Below are 23,675 nucleotides of genomic sequence, written 5' to 3'. Positions count from 1 at the left end.
CCAGAATCAGGTGCCTGATCCATGAGGCCTGCTCTGGAACCTCATAGAGCACTTATTTTGTATGTCTTCTACATTTGTCATGGGCTGACGTGGGCTTTCTCACTTACGCCTGACAGACTGTCTAAGCCTGAAGTTGGCACCTCATCTCTGTACAACACTGGAGAAGTGTCTTTTTCACTAAGATGGAGTTGTTGGGTCTCTTATAATGGGAATTCTTTTTGTTGTATGAGTTGAACTCAATGGCCTGTGGGATATCTTAGATCACATCTAGTAAGTCTGTGATCCTATTATCCTATCAACCTTTGGAATCCTGACAGCCTCAGTCCTCAAGGCCTACCTAGCTCAGCTGCTGTTGCTGCTTCCAGGAACCCTTTCTGACTTTTCCCCCACCCTCTGTAGTAGGTGATGATCCCACTCTGGGATCTCCTAGAGCACTTGCTTGTTTTATGTGTCTTCTGCATTTGCCATATATGACTTTGCATGCCGCATCCCCCTGGGTTGTAAGCCCCATGATGACACTTAGTAGGAACTTGACGAATGTTGAAATTGAACCTCCTTGCTCCCATGCTGGTGTCAACTTTGTCACTTACACTTAACCAAACCAGGGCCATTTTGGAGGCACCACCATCCAAGAAGGGAGGGGGAAAGTATGGTATGTGGTTCTCACATCCCGGCAAATCAGTCCCTCTAGAAGTGGCATGCCCAGTTACCTAATTCAGTGTTAAAAGTAAGTCAGACATTAATGTGCTGTTGTTGGAGTTATGAACTGATTTAAGCATTCAGTAGAGCAATTTGGAACTACACCCAAAGGGCTATAAAACCATGCATACCCTTTGACCTAGCAGTACCACTACTAGGTCTATATCCCAAAAGAGATAAGAAACAAAAAGGAAAAGGACCTATATGTATGAAAATATTTATAGCAGCTCTTTTCTTGGGGCAAAGGATTAGAAATTGAGGGGATGCCCCTCAGTTGGGGAATGACAACAATTTGGGGCATGTGATTTTGATGAATATTGTTGTGCTATAAGAAATGATGAGCAAGATACTCTCAGAAAAACTTGGAAAGACTTGAATGGACTGATGCAAAGTGAAGTGTACTGTGTACAGAGTAAGAGCAATATTGTGAAATGATCAGCTTTGACTTAGCTATTCTCAGCAATACAACGATCCAAAACAACTCTGAAGGACTTAGAATGAAAAATGCTATCCATCCCCAGAGCAAGAACTGGTGGTATCTGAAGACAGATTGAAGCATACATACACAGTTTCCCTCTGCCAGCTTTGTGATGTCATGGGTTTTCCTTGATTTCAGCCTGTTCTGGTTTTATGCTGTCAGCATCTCAGGCTACCCCACTGATCCCTTTGACCTGGTTCCTCCCTTTCTGCCCTTCAGCTGCTTTACTCCTTATCAGTTCCTGAGTATTCCCTTGCCTTTCATCTATCTTAAAGTATCCACTTAAGGCTGAAGTCCTCGATTTTTATTGTTGTTGTTGTATGGGTTTTACCATCCTGATCCTCTCCTCTGGGCTCTCAATTATCTGACAACCAAAGAAGCCCATTCAGAACCCAGGCTTGGGGCATCCTACCTCTTGCAGCATCTGAGTGTTAACCCTTTGATTTGGCTTCTTTTGCTTATTTATTTATTTTTTGGCTAGACAGTAGGGTTAAGTGACTTGCCTAGGGCCACACAGCTAGTAAGTGTTATGTGTCTGAGGCCGGATTTGAACTTAGGTGCTCCTGAATCCCGGGCAGGTGCTCTATCCACCGTGCCACCTAGGTGCCCCTGATTTGGCTTCTGTCCACAGGATAGAGTGAGTCAAATTTGTGGCCTCCACAGATGAAGCATGTAGTTCCTAGAGGTCTGGTGCTCTGATGATACAACAGTGGTTTGAGCAGGGTTAGCTGGTGGAAGGCTTGGGTATTTATTGTTTCTGGCTCCTTTACAATCTATCTTTTTGTGACTCCCAGAAATTTAAGTCATCTCTCTGTGCCCTGATTTCTCCTTTTTCTAAAATGGAATTGGTAGTGGTTTGTTGCTACCCCTTAGGGGACAATGGAATAAGCATTTGTATGGCACCTGTAATGTACTGGCTGTGCTGAGCACTTTACAAATATTATCTCACTTAACCCTCATAACAACCCTGCAAAGGTGCTGTTATCCCCATTTTACAGGTGAGGAAACTGAGGCAGAGGTTAAGTGTCTGAGGCTGCATTTGAACTCCAGACTCTGGATTGGGAGCTCTGTCTACTGCTAACTGCCTCAGTAGACAATACTTACACAGTAGACAGTTTAATTAAAGAAAAAAAAAGTTGATGAGATTTGTTAGTTGGCACTCTTGGGGTAAAAAAAAATCAGAATTCTTTCACTGTTCAGAAAGGCCTCTCCTATCTTAGAAAGCATCTGGGATGCCCTGGGCAGAATGCCCAAGTCCCATATCACATTCATTTCTAGGGTATGTGGGGTGTTGTGTGTATGCGGAGGGAGTTTGTGTGAGAGAATGAAGAGGAAGGGGAAGAGCTGGAAAAGTCTCAGAAGTGGCATATCACCCTTGAAAATTTACTTGTGGTTGGGACTTCCCGAAATGTGTCCAGCCTGCCTTGTGTTGGTAGGTCTGCCTGGGTGAGCTGGGCATATCCCTATTGACCAATGCGCTCTTCCAGTCTGTCTGCCCATCAGTCATTCATCAAGTGTTTTTTAAGCACCTTTTATTTGCCTGACCCATTACCTGGCCAATAATAGGCACTTACATAGGGATGGGTACAAAGCCAAGAGTGAGATAATCCCTTTCCCTCATGGAACTTAACGTTCCTACTGTGCCCATTGGAATTTGTGCTGTGTTGTTAACAAATGCCCTTTGTATAGCTTACATTCCTTTTAGCTCTATTTGATTAAAGGCTGCCATTTTTTGGTTTTTTTTTGGCACAGCAGTTGGGGTTGAGTGACTTCCCCAGGGTCACACAGCTAGTGTCAACTATCTGGTCTGAGACCAGATTTGAACTCAGGTCCTCCTGACTCCTGGGCCGGTGCTCTATCCATTGTGCCACATAGCTGCCCCTAGCGCCTGTAAATCAATCTATCTATCTATCTGTCTGTCTGTCTATCTATCTATCTATCTATCTATCTATCTATCTATCTATCTACACATACATATATGTGTGTGTGTGTGTGTATATATATATATATATATATATATATATATATATATATATATATATATATATATATGTTTTGTTGTTGTTGTTGAGGCATTTGGGGTTAAGTGACTTGTCTAGGGTCACACAGCTGGTGTCACGTATCCGAAGTCAGATTTGACTCAGGTCCTCCTGACTTCAGGGCCGGTGCTCTATCTACTGGGTCACCTGGCTGCCCCAGGCTGCCTTTCTTTTTGAGAGCTCTACATCCCTGACCACTTTGTCCAGCACTGGCTTTGCCTTGCCTTACCTTCCCGGTGTTATTCCCGATCTCTATTTCTGCAATACATTTTCCTCCTTTAAAGTTTATCATTCTCATAAATCACAATATTCAGATCCTTTTTTTTTGAGGCTTTTGTGGTTAAGTGACTTGCCCAGGGTCACGCAGCTACTAAATATCAAGTGTCTGAGGTCACATTTGAACTCGGGTCCTCCTGAACCCCAGGGTTGGCACTCTATCCACTGGGTCACCTAGCTGCCTGCAAAGTCGTTTTTTCTAAGGGCCATCTTTGTTCATACCACTCCTGGTCATCAGTGCTAATGCTCTGTTGTCTGGTAAAGGAAATAACTCCTATAATCTGGCATGTGTGAGGTTAAGATTATAGAATTGTATGTAGCCCACAGAGTGACCTCAGAGGCCTTCTGATTGAATCTCTTCATTTTAAATATATGAAGAAACAGGCCTCGAGAGTGACTTGCCCAAGGTTTTGAGCACCAGATTTTTTAAATTCTGGTTTTCAGCATTCACTTTTATAAGAGTTTGAGTCCTAAATTTTCCCCCCTCCCCAAGACAGCATGCAATATGATATAGGCTGTACATGTACAATCATATTAAACATTTCCTGTTGAGAAAGAAGAATCAGAACAAAAGGGGGAAACTATGAGAAAGAAAAAACAACAAAGAAAATAGTATACTTCGATCTGCATTCAGACTGCATAGTTCTTTCTCTGGATGTGGGCACGTCTTCCGTCATGAGTCTTTTGGAATTGTCTTAGAACGTTTAAGCAACAGATTTAAAATGGTAGGTGGAAAGAGAGCAGGAGGGGGAAGGGATGAGGCTGATGGAGAATGAGAGAGGAATGCAGCCTTGTGGAAATAAAGAGATGCCTGTCCTGGGAACCCTTGTTAAAGAGAGAGTTTACTAGAAGCTGTCCAGTCAGAGGGAGGGGACCCAGGGACACCAAGAAATTCTTGAGGTGCCAGTTACAGGGCTGACACGATCTTTGGGATAAAAAGATTTCTGGGCCATGATGGAGAAGTCCACAAAAGTCAGGCAGTCCAGACTCATTGTAAATCTATTGAAAAAGCAGTTCTTATTTTGGTACAGTTGGACTAGATTATTTCAGAATTCCCCTTCACCTTTTCAGATTCAGTGGGCTTTGACCTCCATTTATCGGTGGTAGCTCCTCCCTGTGACTTGGGTACAGTTTCCTATCTTCCTAACTCTCTGCTCTTTGTCTCACCTTGAAGTAATCCTTCCCTCCTTTGCTTCCTCCCAGCACCTTGGCTAGATTTCTTTGTACTTTTCAAATTTTGCTTTGCATTTCAATTGTGTATTCATATCAGACATGCTAGGTTGCTTAAGAGCAATGACTAGGTCTTGTTTGTGGAATTTTATCCAGCTGCATTTAGAACAAGTGTGGTGCTCCGATAAAGCTAATTAACCTTCTGTGGGTGAGTGGTTGCTTTCATTGGGGTCAGGGTTTTTTCTAGTTTTAACTTGCATTGAGCTTCCCTTCTGGAAGCCATGTTGTCCATCCTATTTGGAGGTCATGCTTTCCAATCCACTTTCAATAGTGCTATGTATGTAAACCTCCAGATTTCTGGGCAAAAATCCATCTTTTTGACCTATACTGTCACATATATGACCTAGCCTGTTTGGTGGACTCAGTTGGCCAAACAACTAACTCTTTCTTCCTGTTCATTTCCCTCCCCACAGAACTGCCACTTAATTGGCTGCTGCTGAATCATTAAGACCTTGGTCTCGAACCTTGCCTTTGTGATTTGCCTTTAATAGCTGCTATGTGGATTGGTAAAACAGCTGCCACAATTGATAAGTCTGGCTCCAGCTGCCCACATTATTTTCTTCTCTCATCAAGAATGGACATAACTCAAATAATAAACTACTTTCCACATTTAAATATGAGAAGCAGTGGCTCCTGGCTTTGTCCTCTGAGATTCACCAAGTTGCCAGTCTTTTGTTTTGATCTTAATTTACCTTACTGGAGTCTCTTCTATCTCCTTCTCACCCCCCCCCCCAACTCTTTCATATGAATACTTTACTTCATTGCTGGCAGTCTCCCAACCACTCTATTAGACAAGTAAAAATGGTTGTTCTCATTATTTATAAATGTGTAATCTTAGTTAGACAGGAGAAGTTAAATAGCTTGCCTGTGGCCATAGATCAGCATTACCATCTGAAAAGGACTAGCTGCTCTCATGTCCTTCTGCAGTTCAACCAAGTCTGTAACACTGACCTGATGGAGGATGGCCCGTGGATTGTAGGAGTCCATGCCCCTCCTACCTCATTGTACATTCTATTTTGCTATTTTCTTATCCACAGTTTGTGTTGTCAGGTGGAGTAGGTAGAGCTAGGAGACTTCCTAGTTCTTATTAACTTGCCATTACACTAAATCTTATTTACTGTCGTGGGGGAAGGAGCAGTATTGATTTCATCCAAGTATTGCTCTTGTTGATGTAACTTTGCTTAACAAAAACAGCTGGTTAAACTTTACCTGCCTCTGCTTAGCCTTTAGCTTGGCCAAATGATTTTTGAGAAAGCTTATTTTCTTTCCCCCTTGTTTTTGTATTTTCTCTTTAATGCAGCTTGTGAGAAAAGATTCCCACCTCCCAGGAAGCAGATGTACAGGCCTTAGCAAGCCAAAGGAATCACTAATTGCTTCTAAGGGTGGAGGACACTGGTAAGCATATGCTAGATAAAATCCATTCTAAGTCATTGGTGGCTCACAGTGAAAGAACATGCAAAATTCACGCGGGCCCTACCATAGCGTTCTTATGATGGAGATGAAGTTACAGTCTAATGCAAAGAACGTGGGATTGAGAATCAAAGGACCTTTACCACAAGTGTGATCTTCAAGAATTCACTTCCTCTTTATAGGCCTTGGTGTGTTTCCCATCTATTAAGGGAGAGGGGAAAGAAGGAAGGAGGGAGTAAAGGGAGGGAGAGTTGGAATAAGTTACCTCCAAGGTGCCTTTTAACTCTAAAATTCTTTAATCCTGAGAAAGACTTTATGAGTCCTTAAAACTTTAAGCCTTAATAGTACAAGGGAACTTAGTTTCTGACACTATTATTAAATGGGTTGTTAAAGCTGGTTTATGAGCACTTTAGAAAATGTTCGTTTTGAGCCAGCAAGGGGTGATTTCCCTAATTTATAGCATTTTTAAACTCACTGAAGGGAACACTACTGACCTAGTATATCTGTAACAGAGTCCCATGATACTGTTGTGAAGTGGGTAGGGAGAAGAGATCTGAGTAGTAGCAGACTTAATTGAATTGGTAACCAATCAGGGACCAGTGGATCAGTAATGCCAACCCAGAATAACATCTTGAGTGGTTTTCTGTTGGACTCTGAATGGCCCTCTTCTGTTCCTGTTCAACACTTATCTACAGTGTGCTTTTAAATGGCATATAAAGAATGAAAAGATTTATAAATCACATTCTTACATGGCATGAATCAGAGAATGATGGCTCATGGATTGGATGTACTGGGGGCCAGAAAACGGTCTATGATAATATGCAGAGGAAATTTAATAAGGATCAGTATTAAATTATAGAGCTAGAAAGGGACCTTGAGGATAATTGAATCTAAGTCCTTGATTTTATTCATAGATTAAATTAAGACCCATAGGAATATCTTGACCTAGAGTGTGGGCCCTGTGAAGGTCACATCCCACTTAAAAGTATTGTGTTCACTTTTGAGTACTTTTTAAAAAGGGACATTGACAACCAGAGCATGTCTAGAGAAGACCGGCTAAAGACAATAAGAGGGCACATAAAGAATCCTTGACATTACCAGAGAGGATGACTTAGGGTGAACATGACTGTTGTATTTAAATCTGTGAAAGGCTTTCATGTGGAAGTCAGTTTACTAAACATTTACTGAGTGCCTTCTAAGGCTATGGCATACAAAAATGATTCTGCCTTCATGGAGCGGGATTCTGTTCTACTGGGGTGCAAATAATTTCCAGAAGGGGAGAGCACAACAGCTTCAGGCAATAGGAGAGGCTTCACTTAAGAGGTGGTGCCTTCAAGCAAGTGAGGCAGGGATGAGGTGGAAATGTGTCCCAGGCCTGAGGGTTGGCTAGCATATCCAGAAGCACAGAAGGGAGTGATGGGATGCCACTGTTCAAGCTCTTCATCTGAGCTACCTGCCAGTTTGGCTTGAATCCTGTGTGTAGTGATTTGAAATAGGGCAGAAAGGCAGAAAGGAACAAGAAGTAGAGGGGCTGTAGGAGTTTGTGATTTTTCTTTGAAGCAGGGAAGAGCCATGTTCCAGGTTGCGGTCAGATGTGTTCCCAGGAATGTTAATTTGGCAGCCATCAAGAGGATGGATTGGAGTGCTGTGAAACCACAGTTGGGCAGAGCTTTTAGTTGACTGTTAAAATAGTCTGGGGAAAAGATGATTAGAATCTGAATGAGGGTTGTGGCTCTATTAGAGAAGAGAGTGGGTGAGATACTGTTAAGGCTGACCCAACAAACCGTGGCAGATGATTTATGTGAGGGACCCTGAAGACTCATGGATGACAGATCTGGAGCATCTGGTGGTATCCTCCAGTGCTTGGCATATAATAAATATTTATTGAACTGAAGAATACGTAGGTTTGGAGGAGGGTAGTTAATGGGTTTTAGGGGAAATAAAATCCTGTTTGGGACATATTGAGTGTGGTCATGTCAACAAGACATCTAATTGGAGAAGTCCAGTGGGAAACTGATATAGGGCTGGAGCTGAGGAGAGATTAGAACAGGACATATACATTCGGAAGTCATTTGTACATAGGTAGTAATTGAATCCATGACAGCTGGTGAAATATCAAAGAGAGAGTATGTGTAAAGGAGAGGGGCAGAGGAAGATTTAGAATGGTAAACAATTGTTGATTAACTGACTAGGGGTGGTACTAACAGGGCTAGGGAAGAGTGTGTGGGGAGGACATAGGAGGGAGAAAGAGTTTTTATCTCTGCAGACTGGGAGCTGAGAGTTTGCCCACCATAAATAGGGGAAGAACCAGGGGACAGGGCTTCCATGTTACCAGGTTCTGTAATGACTGAGCCCAGAATCAGTATTGGATAGCTGGGTAAGCTTCCCAGGCTGGTCACTTCTGATACAGAGGAGCCTACAGGCATAGGCAAAATATTCTCCAGACACCAGGGTCAGGGAATAATTGGTTTGAATGACTCCTGTTTGGAAGAGAGACAAGCTCTATTTCACAGCCTGCTTGGCCCTGGAGCAAAAAGTGTTGACATCGATGGGTCATAGAAACAAGGGCAGGATTTCGACTTAATTATAAGGAAGTGCTCGTCAGCTGGGAAGGGAATGGACTGCTGCCTTCTCACTAGAAGGGTAGAACAGATGGGCACCTCTTGGGATGCTTAGGGAAGCTTCCAGCTTCAGAAAGAACCATTCACACCAAAGCTTGGGCTTCTCTTCCTCTACTCCTTTCTTGGGTAATGAATACTAGAGTCTCAGGTCTGTGCCATTTAAATATGTAGTCTCTGTAAAGGGGCTTCTCCTTAGGGCCACTGAAATACTGGACTCTATCTATAGAGATGGGCACTAAGACCCCAGGGCTACTCAGAGGTTCTGCCCAGCAACACAGGCAACAGGCTTCTTCCTGGCTCTAGAAAGCACTGTTCTCCATGCACGCAGTCATTCTGAACACAGTATTAGTTCTGAGGGTTGTTCACAGTTGTTCGATACCCATGCTCCATCCTCATTCTCCTGCTACAGTGAGAACTGGGGATGGGAGGTGTTCGTACCCAGAGACCTACTTTCCCTCATACATATTCACTCCCTGGTTTGTAGCTCCCACTCTGAGGGCATGGGCACCTGGCCTCTGACTTAAGCTTCCTTCTGCTCTCCTGTTTGATAAATGCCCCTTGCCCTCTCATAGACACACCCAGGGACTGGAATTCTTTTTACTATCCCACCAATTCCTGGACATGGTGTCGCCTTGCCAATGTTTTTTTTTTTAAATACTCTTACTGTTTAATCTGCATCAGGATGTAGCTTTGTTTCTGTATCTGTTTAATCTCATGAATACAAATATATTTGTAATATGTAAATCACAATAATGATTAATTACTATTAACTTCCTTTCATCTAGGAGGTTGCCCGTCAAATAGCATTTATTAAGGGTTTAATATGTTCTAGGAATTGTGCTTACTGCCAAGAATACAGAAACAGCCTCTGTCCCCAGGAAGCTCACATTCAGATGGGGGAGGCAACATGAAAACAATCCTGGATACACAAGATGTGTGTGGGAGTGTGTGGTCTACTTGGGAGGGCATTATCTAGTAGTGGAAGGACCTGGAAAGTCATCTTGTACGTGGAAGGTTGACTTTGAGCTAAGTTTTGAAGGAAACTAGTGGGGTAGAGGTAAGGAGGGCAAGAATTCCAGAGGAATGTTCTTTGTAAGGATGTAGCCAGTTGGGTCTGGGTAGCTAGATCATGGCCTAGGTGGAAGGGAATGGGGTGGGATGGGGAAGGAATGAAACTGGAAAGGTTGTAAAGGCCTTAAAAGCCTTAAGGAGGGTGTTATATTTTATCCAGTGGAGGGAGCAAGTGAAGTTTATTAAGAGTGAGGGGGTGGGAAGGTCTGCTCTTAAGGAAAGCAGCTGAGTGGAGGGTGGGCCAGATCTGAGAGAGGCTTGAGATGGTGAGTCCAACTAAATGGCTGTTGTATTAATCCAAAAGTGAGGTGGTTAGGACCTACACCAGGGTGGTAGTTGTGTCAAAGATCCTAAAGCTACCTAGAAGGAGGGAGGGATGTTTTGTAGGTAGAAATGATAAGCTTGACCACAGTGACTTAGCTGGGCTAGGGAGCAGCAACCTGGTCAGGTTCAGAGTGTCCGGGAAAGGTTAACCTTGGCTGACGACTTATTTCTAGAGGAGAAGCGCCCTTGTTCTGTACTTACCTTTCTGTCCTGGTGTCTGCAGCAGACACCTCCAGTGCCTTTAACCAGGAGAACCCTGGCGAAGAACTTGCTCTGCCGTACGCACGGAGTAACAGTGGCAGAAATATATTATCTTTGTCTCTACTGTTGGGCACTCTTGACATCACGCCCATATCTTTGAAATGGCAGACTGAGGGCAGCCATACAAGTTTGGGAGCCTGTGATGTTATTGTAATGCGTTTGTTTGTATGTTTGTTTTACACAATTCATGTGCTGGTCACTCCATGAAGCATTTTTTTTTTGTTGGGAATGCAAGGTAAATGGGGCCAAGCCTGATTTGAGAGAGCAGAAAACCCGAATAAGGAATGATAGCACTTAGCACAGTGCCTGGCACATAGAACATACTTAATAAATGTTTGATTCACTCACTCACTCATCTATTGCTGTCCAGAGGGAACATGCAGGGATATAGGGACATACTGAGGATTCCTGTCGAAGGTGTTATGGTTTTAAGATGCTGTAGACCTAGTATCTAGGTGGCACAGTGGATAGAGCTCTAGGCCCTGACGTTAGGAAGACCTGAGTACAAATCCGGCCTCAGACACTTCTAGCTGTGTGACCCTGCACAAGTCACTTAACTCTGTTTTCCTCAATTTCCTTATCTGTCAAATGAGCTAGAGTAGGAAATGGCAAACCACTGCCATATCTTTGCCAAGAAAAATTGCACACAACTGAAATGACTGAACAACAACAAAAATAGTACATAGTAGATGCCTAATAAATTCTTATGTTAAGCACCTACTATGTTCCAGGCACTATGCTAAGGGTTTGGGATACAAAGAAAGGCAAAAAGGTAGCCCTGTTCATAGTCTTGAGTGGAGAAGAAAACATGCAACTATGTACAGACAAGCTATACACAGAATAAACTGGAAACAATCAATAGAGGGAAAGCATTAGACTTAAGAGGGATCAGGAAAGGCTCCCTGTGGAAGTTGGGATTTTGGCAGGGACTTGAAGGAAGCCAGGAAGCAGGGATGGGGAGGGAGAGAATTCCAGGCATGAAGGATAGCCAGTAAACATGCCCGCAGTTGGAAGATGGGATGTCTTCTCTTGTTTGAGGAGCAGCAAGGAGGCCAAAGTCATGGGATCATAGGGCATGTGGAGGGGATCAGTCTCATAGAGCAGGGATTTCAGACTTGCTGCAGGTGGCCTGCACAACTCCCAAGTGCAAGCAGCCCAAGCTCCATTAAACTGTAATTAAACTGTAAACCAAAATGTTTAATGAAGTAGGTTAAAAACACAGTACAACTAATGTTAATCTGTGGTGTTCTGAGTCAGTATACCATCATCGAAGAATCATCTCAAGACTGTGTCTCATCTTCTTGACTTCTCCATATCCCACCATCCCCCGGTATCCCAAACTTATAACCTTGGAGTCATCTATGATTATCAATTCCTTCTCTCTTCCATATGTCCCTCCCCTCTTCTCAGTTTCATACCCCAATTATTATGTTTGGAATGCATTGTGGCACTCTATTCCCCCTACAGCCACACTTGCTTAAGCCCTTGTCTCTTTTCACCTAAAACATTAGATTCTTAGCTAACCAATTAGTCTCCCCTCCAATATATTCCTTCTCCAATCCATCCTCTGCTCAAATGCTGCCTGAATGTTCTTCCAAAACATCTCTAGGGTCATGTCATTTTGCTGCACAAAAACCTTCTAGACTTTTTGTTGCTTACTGAATAAAGTACAAACTCCTGACTAGACTCCACGGGCCAACATGATCTGTCTCCAACTTACTTCTCCAGTATATTCTCAGACTATTCTTCATTACATACTGTACATTCTGGCCTTACTCCGTATCTCCATCTCGCCTATCCCTTCACTGTGACTTTGTTCACTGTTCCCCGTGTCTAGAATGGACTTTCCTCTCTAGGCCCTATTTTTATCTGCTCAGGACAAACCCAGATGTCACCTCTTCCATGAAACTTTCCCTCAAACTCTCCCTTCCCTATCTTCTTTTTGCTTAGAATGTGAGCTCTTCCTCCTCACATTTCTAGAACATTTTCCCCATATCTCTCCTTTGTACTTTTTTCAACCTCCCTTATATCGTAGTTATTTACGTATTTGATCCCTTCCTATCATCATTAATTTGTATGTTCCCTGAGAGCAGGACCTAAATTCTATCTATCTTTGCACAGTGCCTTACAGTCTTAATAAATGTTTGTTGAGTTGTTGAATTGAATTAATGAAATCCCTCACAAAGTCATTTAACCTTTTATTTTTGTGTGTTTGTGTGTATTTTCGTCTGTGAGCAGGAATCTCTGATCAATTCCTGGCCTGGTTTTCCTGGATGGAACAAGAGGAAGAACTGGGTGTGTCTGAACTCCAGGACTCAGGGGACAGGGGGATGGGCTCAGATATCGAGGACTCGGAGGAGAGGGGGATGGGTTCAGACCTGCAGTACATGGATGAGAGAGAGGACGACTCGGAGGAGAGGGAGGTGGGCTCGGACCTGCTGGACGAGAAATACAGAGAGGAGAACTCAGAGGAGAGGGAGATGGTGACAGACATCTACACAGGTGAGGAGTGCATTATATGTAAAGCTGGAATTTCCATTGAAGCTGCCCTGAGTACGTTCAGTTCTAACTCCTCTAGTATTGTAACCAGCAGTTGCATTAGGTGTTGAATGAGGCCTCTGGGGGAGACTGAGGCAATATGGGCTACAGTACCACCAACATGCTGTGGAAACCCAGCTTGGCATCTCCTTCCGTAACACCTGGATTCTGCAGTTTCCTAGCCCTTTCCAGTGTCGGGCCAAGAGTGGATCCTTATCCTCAATCCAGACCTGATTGAGGTGATGCTGGTAGGTATGGGGGAAGAGACTTAAGTGGAAGGAAGCTGTGACTGCTTCCTGGATGGAAAGGGGGTATGCTTTGCCTTAGTCTTCATAAGTTTGTGTCTTCGAATACTGGCTGGCTTTGTTACACCTCCTGGATTCCCAGGGTATGGAAGTAGTCAACATATCTCATGGCTGGGATATTAAGATTACGTTCTTTCCTCTAATTCATCCCCAGCCTCTTCTTCCAACCCCTACAATGCACAGAGGCATGCAGCTTTTCCTAACTAAGCAGCCTTGGTCTTAATTCTTGGAATACCTTCTGTTTAGGAATAAGAAGCAAGAAGCTGGATGAAGTCTGGCCTGAACCTCTAACCTGGGCCTTTAGCTTTGCTCTTTGTGTTCACTTTCTAGCTCTGTTCTTCCCCCATGGATGTAGTATTTTGCAAAATATGCTTCACAGCTATGTCTGGTTTTGTAACGATGAGATGAAATATGGAAAGGAGACAGTGGCCTAGGGTAAAGTTGCTCAGTCCCATGATTAAGCTTACCAGTAAGCTTATTTCTCTCTCTCCACCTCTCCCTTCCTCCATCTTTGGGGGTGATGAATTGGAGGCACAGAAGGGTGAAGTGACTTCCCCAAAAATCACCCAGTGTGTGAAGGCCAAAGACTTGGGCCTAGATCTTTTTGGCTTTTCAATTCCCAGATTCTTTGCTTGGTTCATTGAGACATTATATAGAGTGACTAACTGTATTTTGCAAAGTGCTTGGTACTTCCTATTGCTTATTTGTCTGTTATGGCCGAGTGGGATAGTTGTATTTTCTCATTCTCAGTGTTGGGACTACCTTGGAAAGGTGTGGAGAGGCTTTTTGAATGGCCAGCTTCTTCCTCTGCCTGGAACTCCCTCTCTACAGCTGCCCCAAGAGCCCAAAAGGGGAAAATATAAGTTGAGTGTCCTTTAGTTCCCATGGAGAGAACAGGGACTGTAGGGTGGGTGGGGCATAGCAGTTATGCAGCATCACATCACCTTGATTGAGTGGGATGGAGGACCTTGCCTTGGGTTTCACTGACAAATGACCAGAGTCTTGTCTTCCACCAGGACCTTCTTCTAAAGGATTTGATGGGAGGTTGATGTTGGGAATAGTACTGTGGAGGCAGGGTTGAGATGGGATCATGCACATTTTTTGGAAGATGAGTGTTAGGCTTCATTTGGTTTTACCAAAAATTCCCCTAAACTCAAAAGAAAAATAAATCCTATTTGTATTCTTTTTTCCCCCCTAACAGATGACAGGCTGCTCAGTGAGGAAGAAGAAGTGGCAGCTGTCCATGAGGAAAATGAAGATGATGTAGAAGATCCTGAGGTGGTTGAGATGGGGATGTTCTCAGGACTATCTGAGTCAGAGAGCATAACCCAGAGTCCCAGGGAGGAGGAGGAGAGTGCTGGAGAGAGCCGACTGGAGGAGGAGGAAGAGACCCCAACCCTGCCGTGGAGGAGACGCCTCTCCATAGGGAAGTGCCAACGGGAGGGCAACTCTGGTCAGCGCCGTTTCCATTCTCTCCATCACTCGATGGCTGTAGACTTTGGGGAGCTCAACAGCTTGATGGCTAGCATCATGGAAGCCCCCACCATCTGTTCAGATTGTGGTGAAAGCTTTAGCCCAGGCACAGCCTTCATTCAGCACCAGCGCATGCATCGCCTGGCCCAAGCAGCTGCGGTGGCTGGTGTCCAGCCTTATGGCTTTGCAACAGAATGTGGGGGAGTAGTGGGCATGGTGGGTTTGGGAGGTACAGGAACCTTGGGTTCTGTATTGCCCCGGACCCCAGGAGAGAAGCCATACCGATGTGGAGAATGTGGTAAAGGATTCAGCCGCAATACTTATCTAACAAACCACCTCCGCCTGCATACAGGTGAACGCCCCAACCTTTGTTCTGACTGTGGCAAGAGCTTCAGCTGGCGTGCAGACCTGCTCAAACACCGACGTTTGCACACAGGGGAGAAACCTTACTCGTGCCCTGAGTGTGGGGAGGCCTTCAGTCTCAGTTCCCACCTTCTGAGCCATCGGCGGGCCCACGCTGCAGCTAATGGAGCCGGGCCAGCGGTGTTGCGACCCTTTGCTTGTGGGGAGTGTGGAAAGGGTTTCATGCGGCGCTCTCATCTGGCCAACCACCAGCGTATCCACACTGGTGAGAAGCCACATGGATGCGGTGAGTGTGGCAAGCGCTTCAGCTGGCGTTCAGACCTGGTGAAGCACCAGCGAGTGCATACAGGAGAGAAACCCTACATGTGCTCTGAGTGTGGTGAGACGTTCAGCGTCAGTTCCCACCTCTTCACCCACAAGCGCACTCACTCAGGTGAGCGCCCCTATGTATGCAGTGAATGTGGCAAGGGATTTGGGAGGAACTCACACCTGGTGAACCACCTCCGGGTCCACACTGGGGAGAAGCCCTTTGGTTGTGCAGAATGTGAGAAACGCTTCAGTGACTTCTCTACCCTCACCCAACATCAGCGTACCCACACTGGGGAAAAGCCCTACGCTTGTGTTGAGTGTGGCAAAAGCTTCATCCAAAGCTCCCACCTCATCCGCCACCGCCGCATCCACACTGGAGATAAGCCGCACAAATGTGCCAGCTGTGGGAAAGGCTTTCGCTACAAAACCCACCTGGCCCAGCACCAAAAGATGCATCTCTGCTAGGACCAGCAGGGAAGGGTATGGGCAGGGGCGGGTGGGGGATAGTTACCAGATTGGGAGTAAATGTGGGGAGGGCACATATTCTCCTCCAAAACGGGGAGTCCCTGAGAATTGGATATCCTCTGGGTAGGGAAGGGTTGAGTAGGGTTTTTTTCCTAGTCTTATAAAAAATTTCAGGAGATTTGTAATTGCCTCTGCTCCATCTCATGAGAAAAGGTAGTTGGAGTGAGCCAGTCCTTTATTGAATCCAGCTTTTACAAGTGGTTGTTTTAGGCTCACCAAGAAAGCGGATGGGGGTGAGGAGAAGCAAGAGAGAAGTATAGTATTGAGAGGGGAGGAGTGAAAATAGGGTAACAGCAGATAGGGTCTTAAATCAGGGAAGTATGTGGTTAGTACTGAGGTGAAGGGAGGGGGAGATAAAAACTACAGGAAGAGAAATAAAGGCCAGGACTTGTTCCTGGTTTAGGATCCTCCTGTAATAGGTGATGTACCTAGTGGTCCATCTCCATCCCCTCACGACCACCTACAAATCCTTCCCCTTCAACTTTGTCTCTTGAGCCAAGGAAAGGAAAGTGTTCCATCGGGACTGTGGAAGGGAAAATTTTATTTTCTCCGCCCATCCCTTTTTTCTCTGGGCCATATTTAGCTGCTATTTTGAGGCTTCCAGGGAAACTGGGGTGGAAAGTAGCACATTTTAAGGGAGAAGTGTCTGTGGAGAGGAAGCCACTCCATTACTTGCCTTCTGCTTTGCTTCCAGTTTTCTGGTATCCTCACCCAGTCCTCATGGAAGCCCTCTCCTCTACCCTGTGTACCAAATATTCCCATCCTCTGTCCTGGAGTTTGAGTGCTAGGTCCATGATTTATGTTATATTAGATACACGTATGTGACTTTAAAAGGAAGGGAAAACAGCGTTAGTCTAGATTTGTGGGGTGGTTCTCCTCAGTACAGTGTAATGCTTGCTTCCTCATGTAAACATCAGATAATCTTTGCAGTGGAAAACCAAATGGCTTTTTCTACTAATTTTGCTGACCCCTCTGAGAATCCCAGGAAAGTAAATGTACCGAGTCCATTGTCCTTTGGTTCCTGTCCCATTTTGCTTCTCATTTCCTGCCTTCTTCATTGAAAGTGAAGGAGAAACACTGGGCTTCAACCTCACCCCAGTCCAGCTTTCCTCCACTGTTAATTCACAGAAGAAATTAGAGGCTGTTCTCTAAAAGAAAATCTGGTTTATGGTACCCACAGTGGGCAGAGGTTGGGGAAAGTATAAATGCAAACACTTACCTAGCACCAGCAAAGACTGAATCCTGTAGGTGCTGATAAGAATGCCAAATAGCACTTTTGTACTTAGAAAGGTGCGTCATCATTTTTATCATAGCCACTCATCACATTGCTTGTGAGATCCATCAGTATTATGGCCGCTGTCTTAAAGAAGACTAAGGCATTGAAAACTGGTCTTAAGAGAGGCTTGAGAGTATAAAATAGTCTAGTCTGGCCTCTTTGTTTTGTGTTTTGACTAGTGAGACAATTGTTGCCTATTTTAAGGGCTGTTTCTAAATTCCTATTTGGGAAAATTAGGGCTACTCTAGAAAGGAGCAGGGAAGGTATTCCCTCATTTGTAAGACTGGCCTTTGGTAGCCATGTGTTAACACTAAAGGATTGTGGATCAAGGGTGCTGTGCTAGAGTCTACCATTCTCCCTTCCCTTCCCCAGAAAAGCCTTTAGAATGGGAACAAGTAAGAAATAAAATGTGGCTTCTGAGCCAGTACCTTGTGTCTCCCATAGATCTACTTCACAGACAGACTCTGATTTTTGGAAATTCCAGCCTGGAGGAAGGAAGCTCCAAAATTGTCATTTTGGCCCTTTACATTCTTGGCCAAAGGTTGTCTGTGGATTTCCTTAGAATTAATATACTCAAGGGCAGCTAGGTGGCGCAGTGGATAGAGCACTGGCCCTGGAGTCAGGAGAACCCGAGTTCACATGTGACCTCAGATGCTTACTAGCTAGCTGTGTGACCCCGGGCAAGTCACTTAACTCCCATTGCCTCCAAAATTAAAAAAAAAAAGAAAAGAAAAAGAGCATTAATATGGACAGTCCTGTCCTGGGAGAACTTTGGGAGAACTATAGAAAAGATGTTTACACTGCCACAAACAAAAAACATCAACTTAAAAGGCATTTCATTTTTAATTGAATCCTGTTGATAATTCTGGTCTGTTGCACATGCTGTGGTGACTTTGTACCACTTAGGTCTCACAGATGCAAATGAATATTTGAATTGTGAATGTAGTTTTAGAATGCATTTTTCTCAAAAAACACAACAAAATTAGAGGTTAAAAAAAGCAAAACATGTCCGGTGATTATCTTAACAGTCTAAATTTATAGCTTTAAGGAGGGAAAAAAACTTCTTCTCTGGATACCTGTTGGTTACATTGCTTATTACTAATTTAATAACAGGCCTTCTTGATCATGGGCCATTTCTCCAGTTTGAGAATCAAACCATCCTTTTGCTTCTCTTTCTAGCATTAATATCTCTGTTTGAAAGGAGGTGGTCAAAAAGATGAACTCCTATCCCCTTCCCTGGGAATTTTTTTTTGGGGGAGGGGAAGGTGGGGAAAAGGGAATAGAGATATTGGAAATTTATCATTGAAATAAGGGGGGAGGTTGCTTTAGATCTCATTTACCTGTACTTGTCTCATTCTCACAGAAAAGAGTCAGCTACAGCTTGAATGCTGTTTTACCCCACTTTAAGTTAAACATTATAACCAAAAGGGGTGGGATGGGGCAGGGACAAAGGTGTAATAACTTCTTCTGTCCTGATTGATTCGATTATACAGTCGATGGAACCTTTCAGGAACTCATCTGTATAGAGTGTGCCTGTACTCAGTCCTCCCAAAGTTTTCAGTTTTATGTCTCTAATTTTCTTCTAGAATATTCTTGAGCATATACCCTCTTTGTGGCACCCTTGAATGTGTTAAGCAATATGAAAATAATTATTATCCATCAATCCATTTGTCACCACAGGGTCACATTTTTTGTTTTTAATCTGGATTCCTTAGTTTAGACAAGTAGTTTTAACTGAGATTCAGTGGTTTTTTTTTTAAAGCTCGTGCATGGATTTGGAAACAAACAAGTTGAGAAATTGTACCAGTACTCTAAGCCCATCTGGAGCTGTTGCATAGCCCCTCTGTGGGACCTCTCCAGCTTCATCAGAGGCTATGCATGTGTCATTTAAATTAAGAATTTATTTTTTAGACAATCTGAACTGTCATTTTTTGAACTTGTGCACATTTGAATGCAGTGTAATTTGTGAAAATGATAATTTAAAGAGATTCAGGATAACAAAATTTTGTGTTTTGGATGGGGGGGTGGGCATGGAATTTCCTTACTGTATTCAGGTTGTTTTTATTTAATAATGGTTTTCTGGACAATACTCTGGTATTTGGCTACCAGTACAATGTATTTGTCATTAAATTGGTAAGATGTTGACCATGTGACTCTCTAGCTGCAGTGTTTGTCATTTAAAGTACCTATCTGGATCAATTCTAAGATGCTCAAGGGGACACCATTACTAACAAGTAGCCAGTGCTTTGGAGGATTCCAAAAACAGGTCATTCAGTGTCTCACTCTTGTCAGAAACAAATCTGGAAGAGAGGATAAATGCTGACTGAATTCATTCAGGTCAACAAATTCATACATTTACTGAGCCCCATACTCTATGCGAGGCACTCCACACTACCCTGGTGCTGCAAAGATGTCCTTTAAACTCTTATAGAAGCCATATGTTGAATATTGAATGACTGGTGTTCATTTTTAAAGATCTCCTGTCTTTTACTGTAAGAATTGACTAGGGTGAAAATGATCCCAGGAGGAGGCTACATTGCTCATGCCTTTCTTAGCCATGACCTATGATCCACGAACTTCCTTTTCATGAATTATTTTCTCTTCTTTAGGCTTACAAAAAAAAAAATAACTGCAGCCATAGTTTTCTGATATTAGAAAAAAATCATCTAGAGAGAATGATTTATTATTCAAGCTAATAGTGTGAGGTTAGGCCTCCCCAAAATGAGCCAGTCCTCTATGTCAGATGATATGAGCTAGGTATTTGAGAAGTTAGGAAGGGACATTTTCCTACCAACCTCAAGAAAACTCATGAAAAGTTTTGAGGGTGGGGATGTAGAGAGAGTGAGGAGTGGTGGAGCCAAGGATATGCTCTGTCTCCCTTTATTGGTAAACATTTTAATACTCGACATGAGATCCCAAGGAAACTAGCCAATGCCTTATCTCTTTATGTCAGTCATTTCTAGATCAGGTTAAATCCTCCTTTGTGACAGAAAAAAGCAATTCAATACTGTCTCTGTAGTCTGATGATATATAAAGGCTCTGGCCTTAGTCTCCCTCCTCTGCCTGTGGGATAAGAGGTTTTACTTACCTGTTTGGGGACTTTAATATATGAGTGAATCTTTTATTTACATTGTTACGGTTATTATGTATATTCTTTCAGTTCAGCTTTGCTCAGCATCTTTTCATATAAATCTTGTTTCTCATTTCTTAATTGGTTATTTTATATTGTACAACAGTATTGCATTTATATGCTATAGGTTTTTTTAGCTGTTCTTCAGCTGAATGACACCCACTTCATTTCCAGACTGCTACTTTGAATATTTTGGTATATGTTGGACTTGTGTTTCTATAGTTGACTCCCATAGGGTATATGCCCAATAGTGAGACAGCTGAGATCAACGATTTGGACATTAAAAATATTTTTAAATTTTTTTATTGATGCCTTCTTAAAAAATTCACCGAAGTTTCCCCTCATCTTCCTCTTCCACCCCTTTCCCAGAGAACCATCCCATATAACAATCTTTTAAAAGACAAAAAGGAAAACAAAATCAACAAAATATGTACCATATGCCACACTAGTGGACCTCCCACCTCTACAAAGAGGTAGAGTAGGAATGTCTTCTTAGATCTCTTCTTTGGATTTCTGCTTCTTTGCAATTTTTTTTAAGCAGTCACTTTTAGCCATTTTATCCATTTACATTAGAATAGCCATTGTGTATTTATTTCCTGGTTCTTTACTCTGCATCAGTAATCTCTGCTTCTCTGTGTATGGTTTCTTACAACCCAGTAATATTCCATTATATTCATGTACCACAACTTTTTAGCAATTCCCCAATCAATGATACCTACTTTAGTATCACAAAGAACAGCAGTTTTTAATCAGTGTCTTGACAAGCCCAACATTTGTTAGCATCACATGGACTTCAGAATTCTAGAGAAAGATGAAAATTGCTGTGGTTTGGGATATTTTCATTTCCCTATAGCCTAATTTTATTTTAGGCTGACATGATTTTCAGACTCAGTCTATGCCAGTTTCAGCATCATGGTTGCAAGGACAGTGGAAGATGTTTGAGGAGTGCTCCTTGGGAGAAGAACCATGCACTGGACCCTCACGGATTAGTCGTTCAGTCAGTCAGTGGTTTGTGCCCTGAGGAGGCCATTATCTAACATTCATGCTCCTAGACTAATAGCAGACACCTACAGAAACCAATTGTTGACCAACTACTGCTGTCACACTTTTTTTAACCTAAATTTTGTTTTCAGTGGTTTCTATAACACCTTGGATACCTGTAATTTGATCAACTTGATTCCACCAAAGCAGATTACAACCTCTATGACTCATGGTAGATGGTTTTCAGGAGTGGCTGAGGCCTAAAGTTTCATCACCCTGACACCGGCCTATTTGATGTTGAGTCTTTCTGATCATAGCTAAGTTGGTCCTTGGGTGACATAAGTTTGTCATTCTGTACCTCATAGTTGGCATTGCCTTGGTGTTTGCTGCCACAAGGTAGGTGACTACCTAAGGAAGTTGGGGCCAACCTGATTGACTTTCCCCCCTTCCAGAACACAAACTGTCCATGAATGGAATGTTCTTAAGGGGTGATAGGTACTTTTATCATTGGGGATCTTCAGGCAGGTTGAATGATTACTTATAGATTGTGTGGTGTCTTTCTGAAGATAGTTCAAAGCAGAAAGCCTCTGAGGTCTCTTCCAACTTTAAATACTCTGTGGGGAGAGTGCCCTTGAGAGAGTGTTGTATAATGTTCCAAGCTCCAGAGTTTTAGTGGAAAAGGCCATTGGATTTAGCAGTTAATAGATGGTTGGCAAACTTGGATTTGGGCAGTTTGGCAGTGGGATTGGAGGGCAGCCTGCAAAGAACTGAGAAAAATAGCAGGAGATAAGAAATGTCAATGATGACATTTCCCATTCTAGGACTTTGATTGTGAAAGGTAGATGAGATGGAGGATAATAGCTTGATGACATTGTAAAGGGATAGTAGTCCAGGAGAACAGGTATGAGTGGATGGACTGAGGTGTTGCCATAAGATAAAGAATGTGTTTAAGAGTAGAAAGGCAGGGTCATATGGGAAGGGAAGAAGGACCTGGGCTTCTAGGGCAGCAGCAGGACGCAGAGAGTCCATGGGTCCAGAGGGCTTACCTAGACTCCCCTTTTGGAGGCTGCATTCTCTTCCCTTCCGTCTTTACTGCTGTCTCCATTAGCCCTAAACAGACTGCGCAGAGTCATGCCCCAGGACCACAGGAGGTCTTTGGACAGAAAGGGAGGCTCCCACCTGGCATCTGTCATTTGTAGAATGAAAGCATCTTCTGGTGAGAGGACCAGAGGAGGACCCCAAACCGCTAGGCCAGAGGCATGGCAGTCACCTCCACTAAAAACTGAGAATTAACTGTGATGGTACATGACCACATAGGACAATGCTAGACACTGACCTCTCTCCTGATGTCCTTTCTTGTTTGCTTAAAAGTATGTAGTACTGGACTGTCCCTCACTTCCCATTAACACTGATGTGACTGTTGCATCCAAGAGATGTATATTGGGCCCAACCTAGGCTGACCTTGACTGATCCCCAGTGAATCCCAAGAACAGAGACTGTGACCAGGATTTCTTTCCCTGGTTAGCCCACTCAAGATCACTGCACTACCTAAAATGTCTCCTGTGGACAGTGGGGTGGCACCATAGAAAGAGCTCGGGCCTTGGAGTCAGGAGGACCTGAATTCAAATGTGGCCTCAGATACTTGACACTAGCTGTGTGACCCTGGCCAAGTCACTTAACCCCAATTGCCTCACCAAAAAGCCAAAAAAAAAAAAGTAAAAGAAAGTCCCTCTCCCACCCTACCCCAGCCCCACCCCACCCCCAACCAGGTGAGAACAGGGTTATTTTTTGCAACCCTGCTCAGTATGGGAGACTTTAACTCCACCTCAGCATTATTTGTCACTCTCAGATTCCTGCTATTTCCAAGTAGAAAAATGTATGGAAGGTTGCAAAGTTGATGACTTACAGGATCTTCCTCTTTATAAGAACAGTGCCAAAAGGAAGATTTGGGCTCTCCTTTGCAGCCCTCCCTCTGTATCCCTGTCTTCCCCTTGATGCCTGCTTCATACGAGATGCTCTTTGTCTAATGGTCTGAAAATGTTGCATGAAAGCTACCAACATTTTCTTCTCTTTTTTCAAAGTTTTTTCATCCCCTCCAATTAACAAGCATTTCTTTTCCCTTTCTCCTACTACCTTCCTATTGAGGCAAAAATAAGGAAAATAAAACTCTTGTAATAAACATGTACAGTCAGATTCTCACCCAAAAAAGTAAGGCACAGGGAGATATTAAGATTGTGATTGAAGAGAAATTTCAGTGTTCTGTGTCAGATGAAATAGTATTTGGCACTGCTATATAGTGCTTTATGGTTTGAAAAGCACTTGCTGCTTTAAAAAAGAAAAGAAAAGTTTCCCTTTATTCTTATAAC

General features: G+C 43.4%; 1 protein-coding gene across 3 annotated transcripts in view; it reads left to right on the top strand.

Moving 5' to 3' along the window:
• ZNF697 (zinc finger protein 697) overlaps positions 1-19,351 on the top strand; it is a 43,149-nt gene extending 23,798 nt beyond the window's left edge. The window contains exons 2-4 of one of the 3 annotated variants that reach the window (XM_021003284.2): positions 6,023-6,117; positions 12,648-12,911; positions 14,454-19,351. In XM_021003284.2, coding sequence (XP_020858943.1) covers positions 12,683-12,911; positions 14,454-15,862 — 1,638 coding nt within the window. In that variant the 5' untranslated portion in view covers positions 6,023-6,117; positions 12,648-12,682 and the 3' untranslated portion in view covers positions 15,863-19,351. The other 2 variants (XM_021003293.2, XM_021003312.2) reach the window with 2 other exon arrangements.
• Positions 19,352-23,675: the final 4,324 nt, after the last annotated feature.

This window comes from Phascolarctos cinereus, unplaced genomic scaffold, assembly GCF_003287225.1.
Source record: "Phascolarctos cinereus isolate Bilbo 61053 unplaced genomic scaffold, phaCin_HiC Scaffold_5;HRSCAF=322, whole genome shotgun sequence".
NCBI lineage: Eukaryota > Metazoa > Chordata > Mammalia > Diprotodontia > Phascolarctidae > Phascolarctos > Phascolarctos cinereus.
The sequence above is the reverse complement of the archived record's forward strand: the minus strand, read 5'-3'. Positions and strand labels throughout refer to the sequence as shown.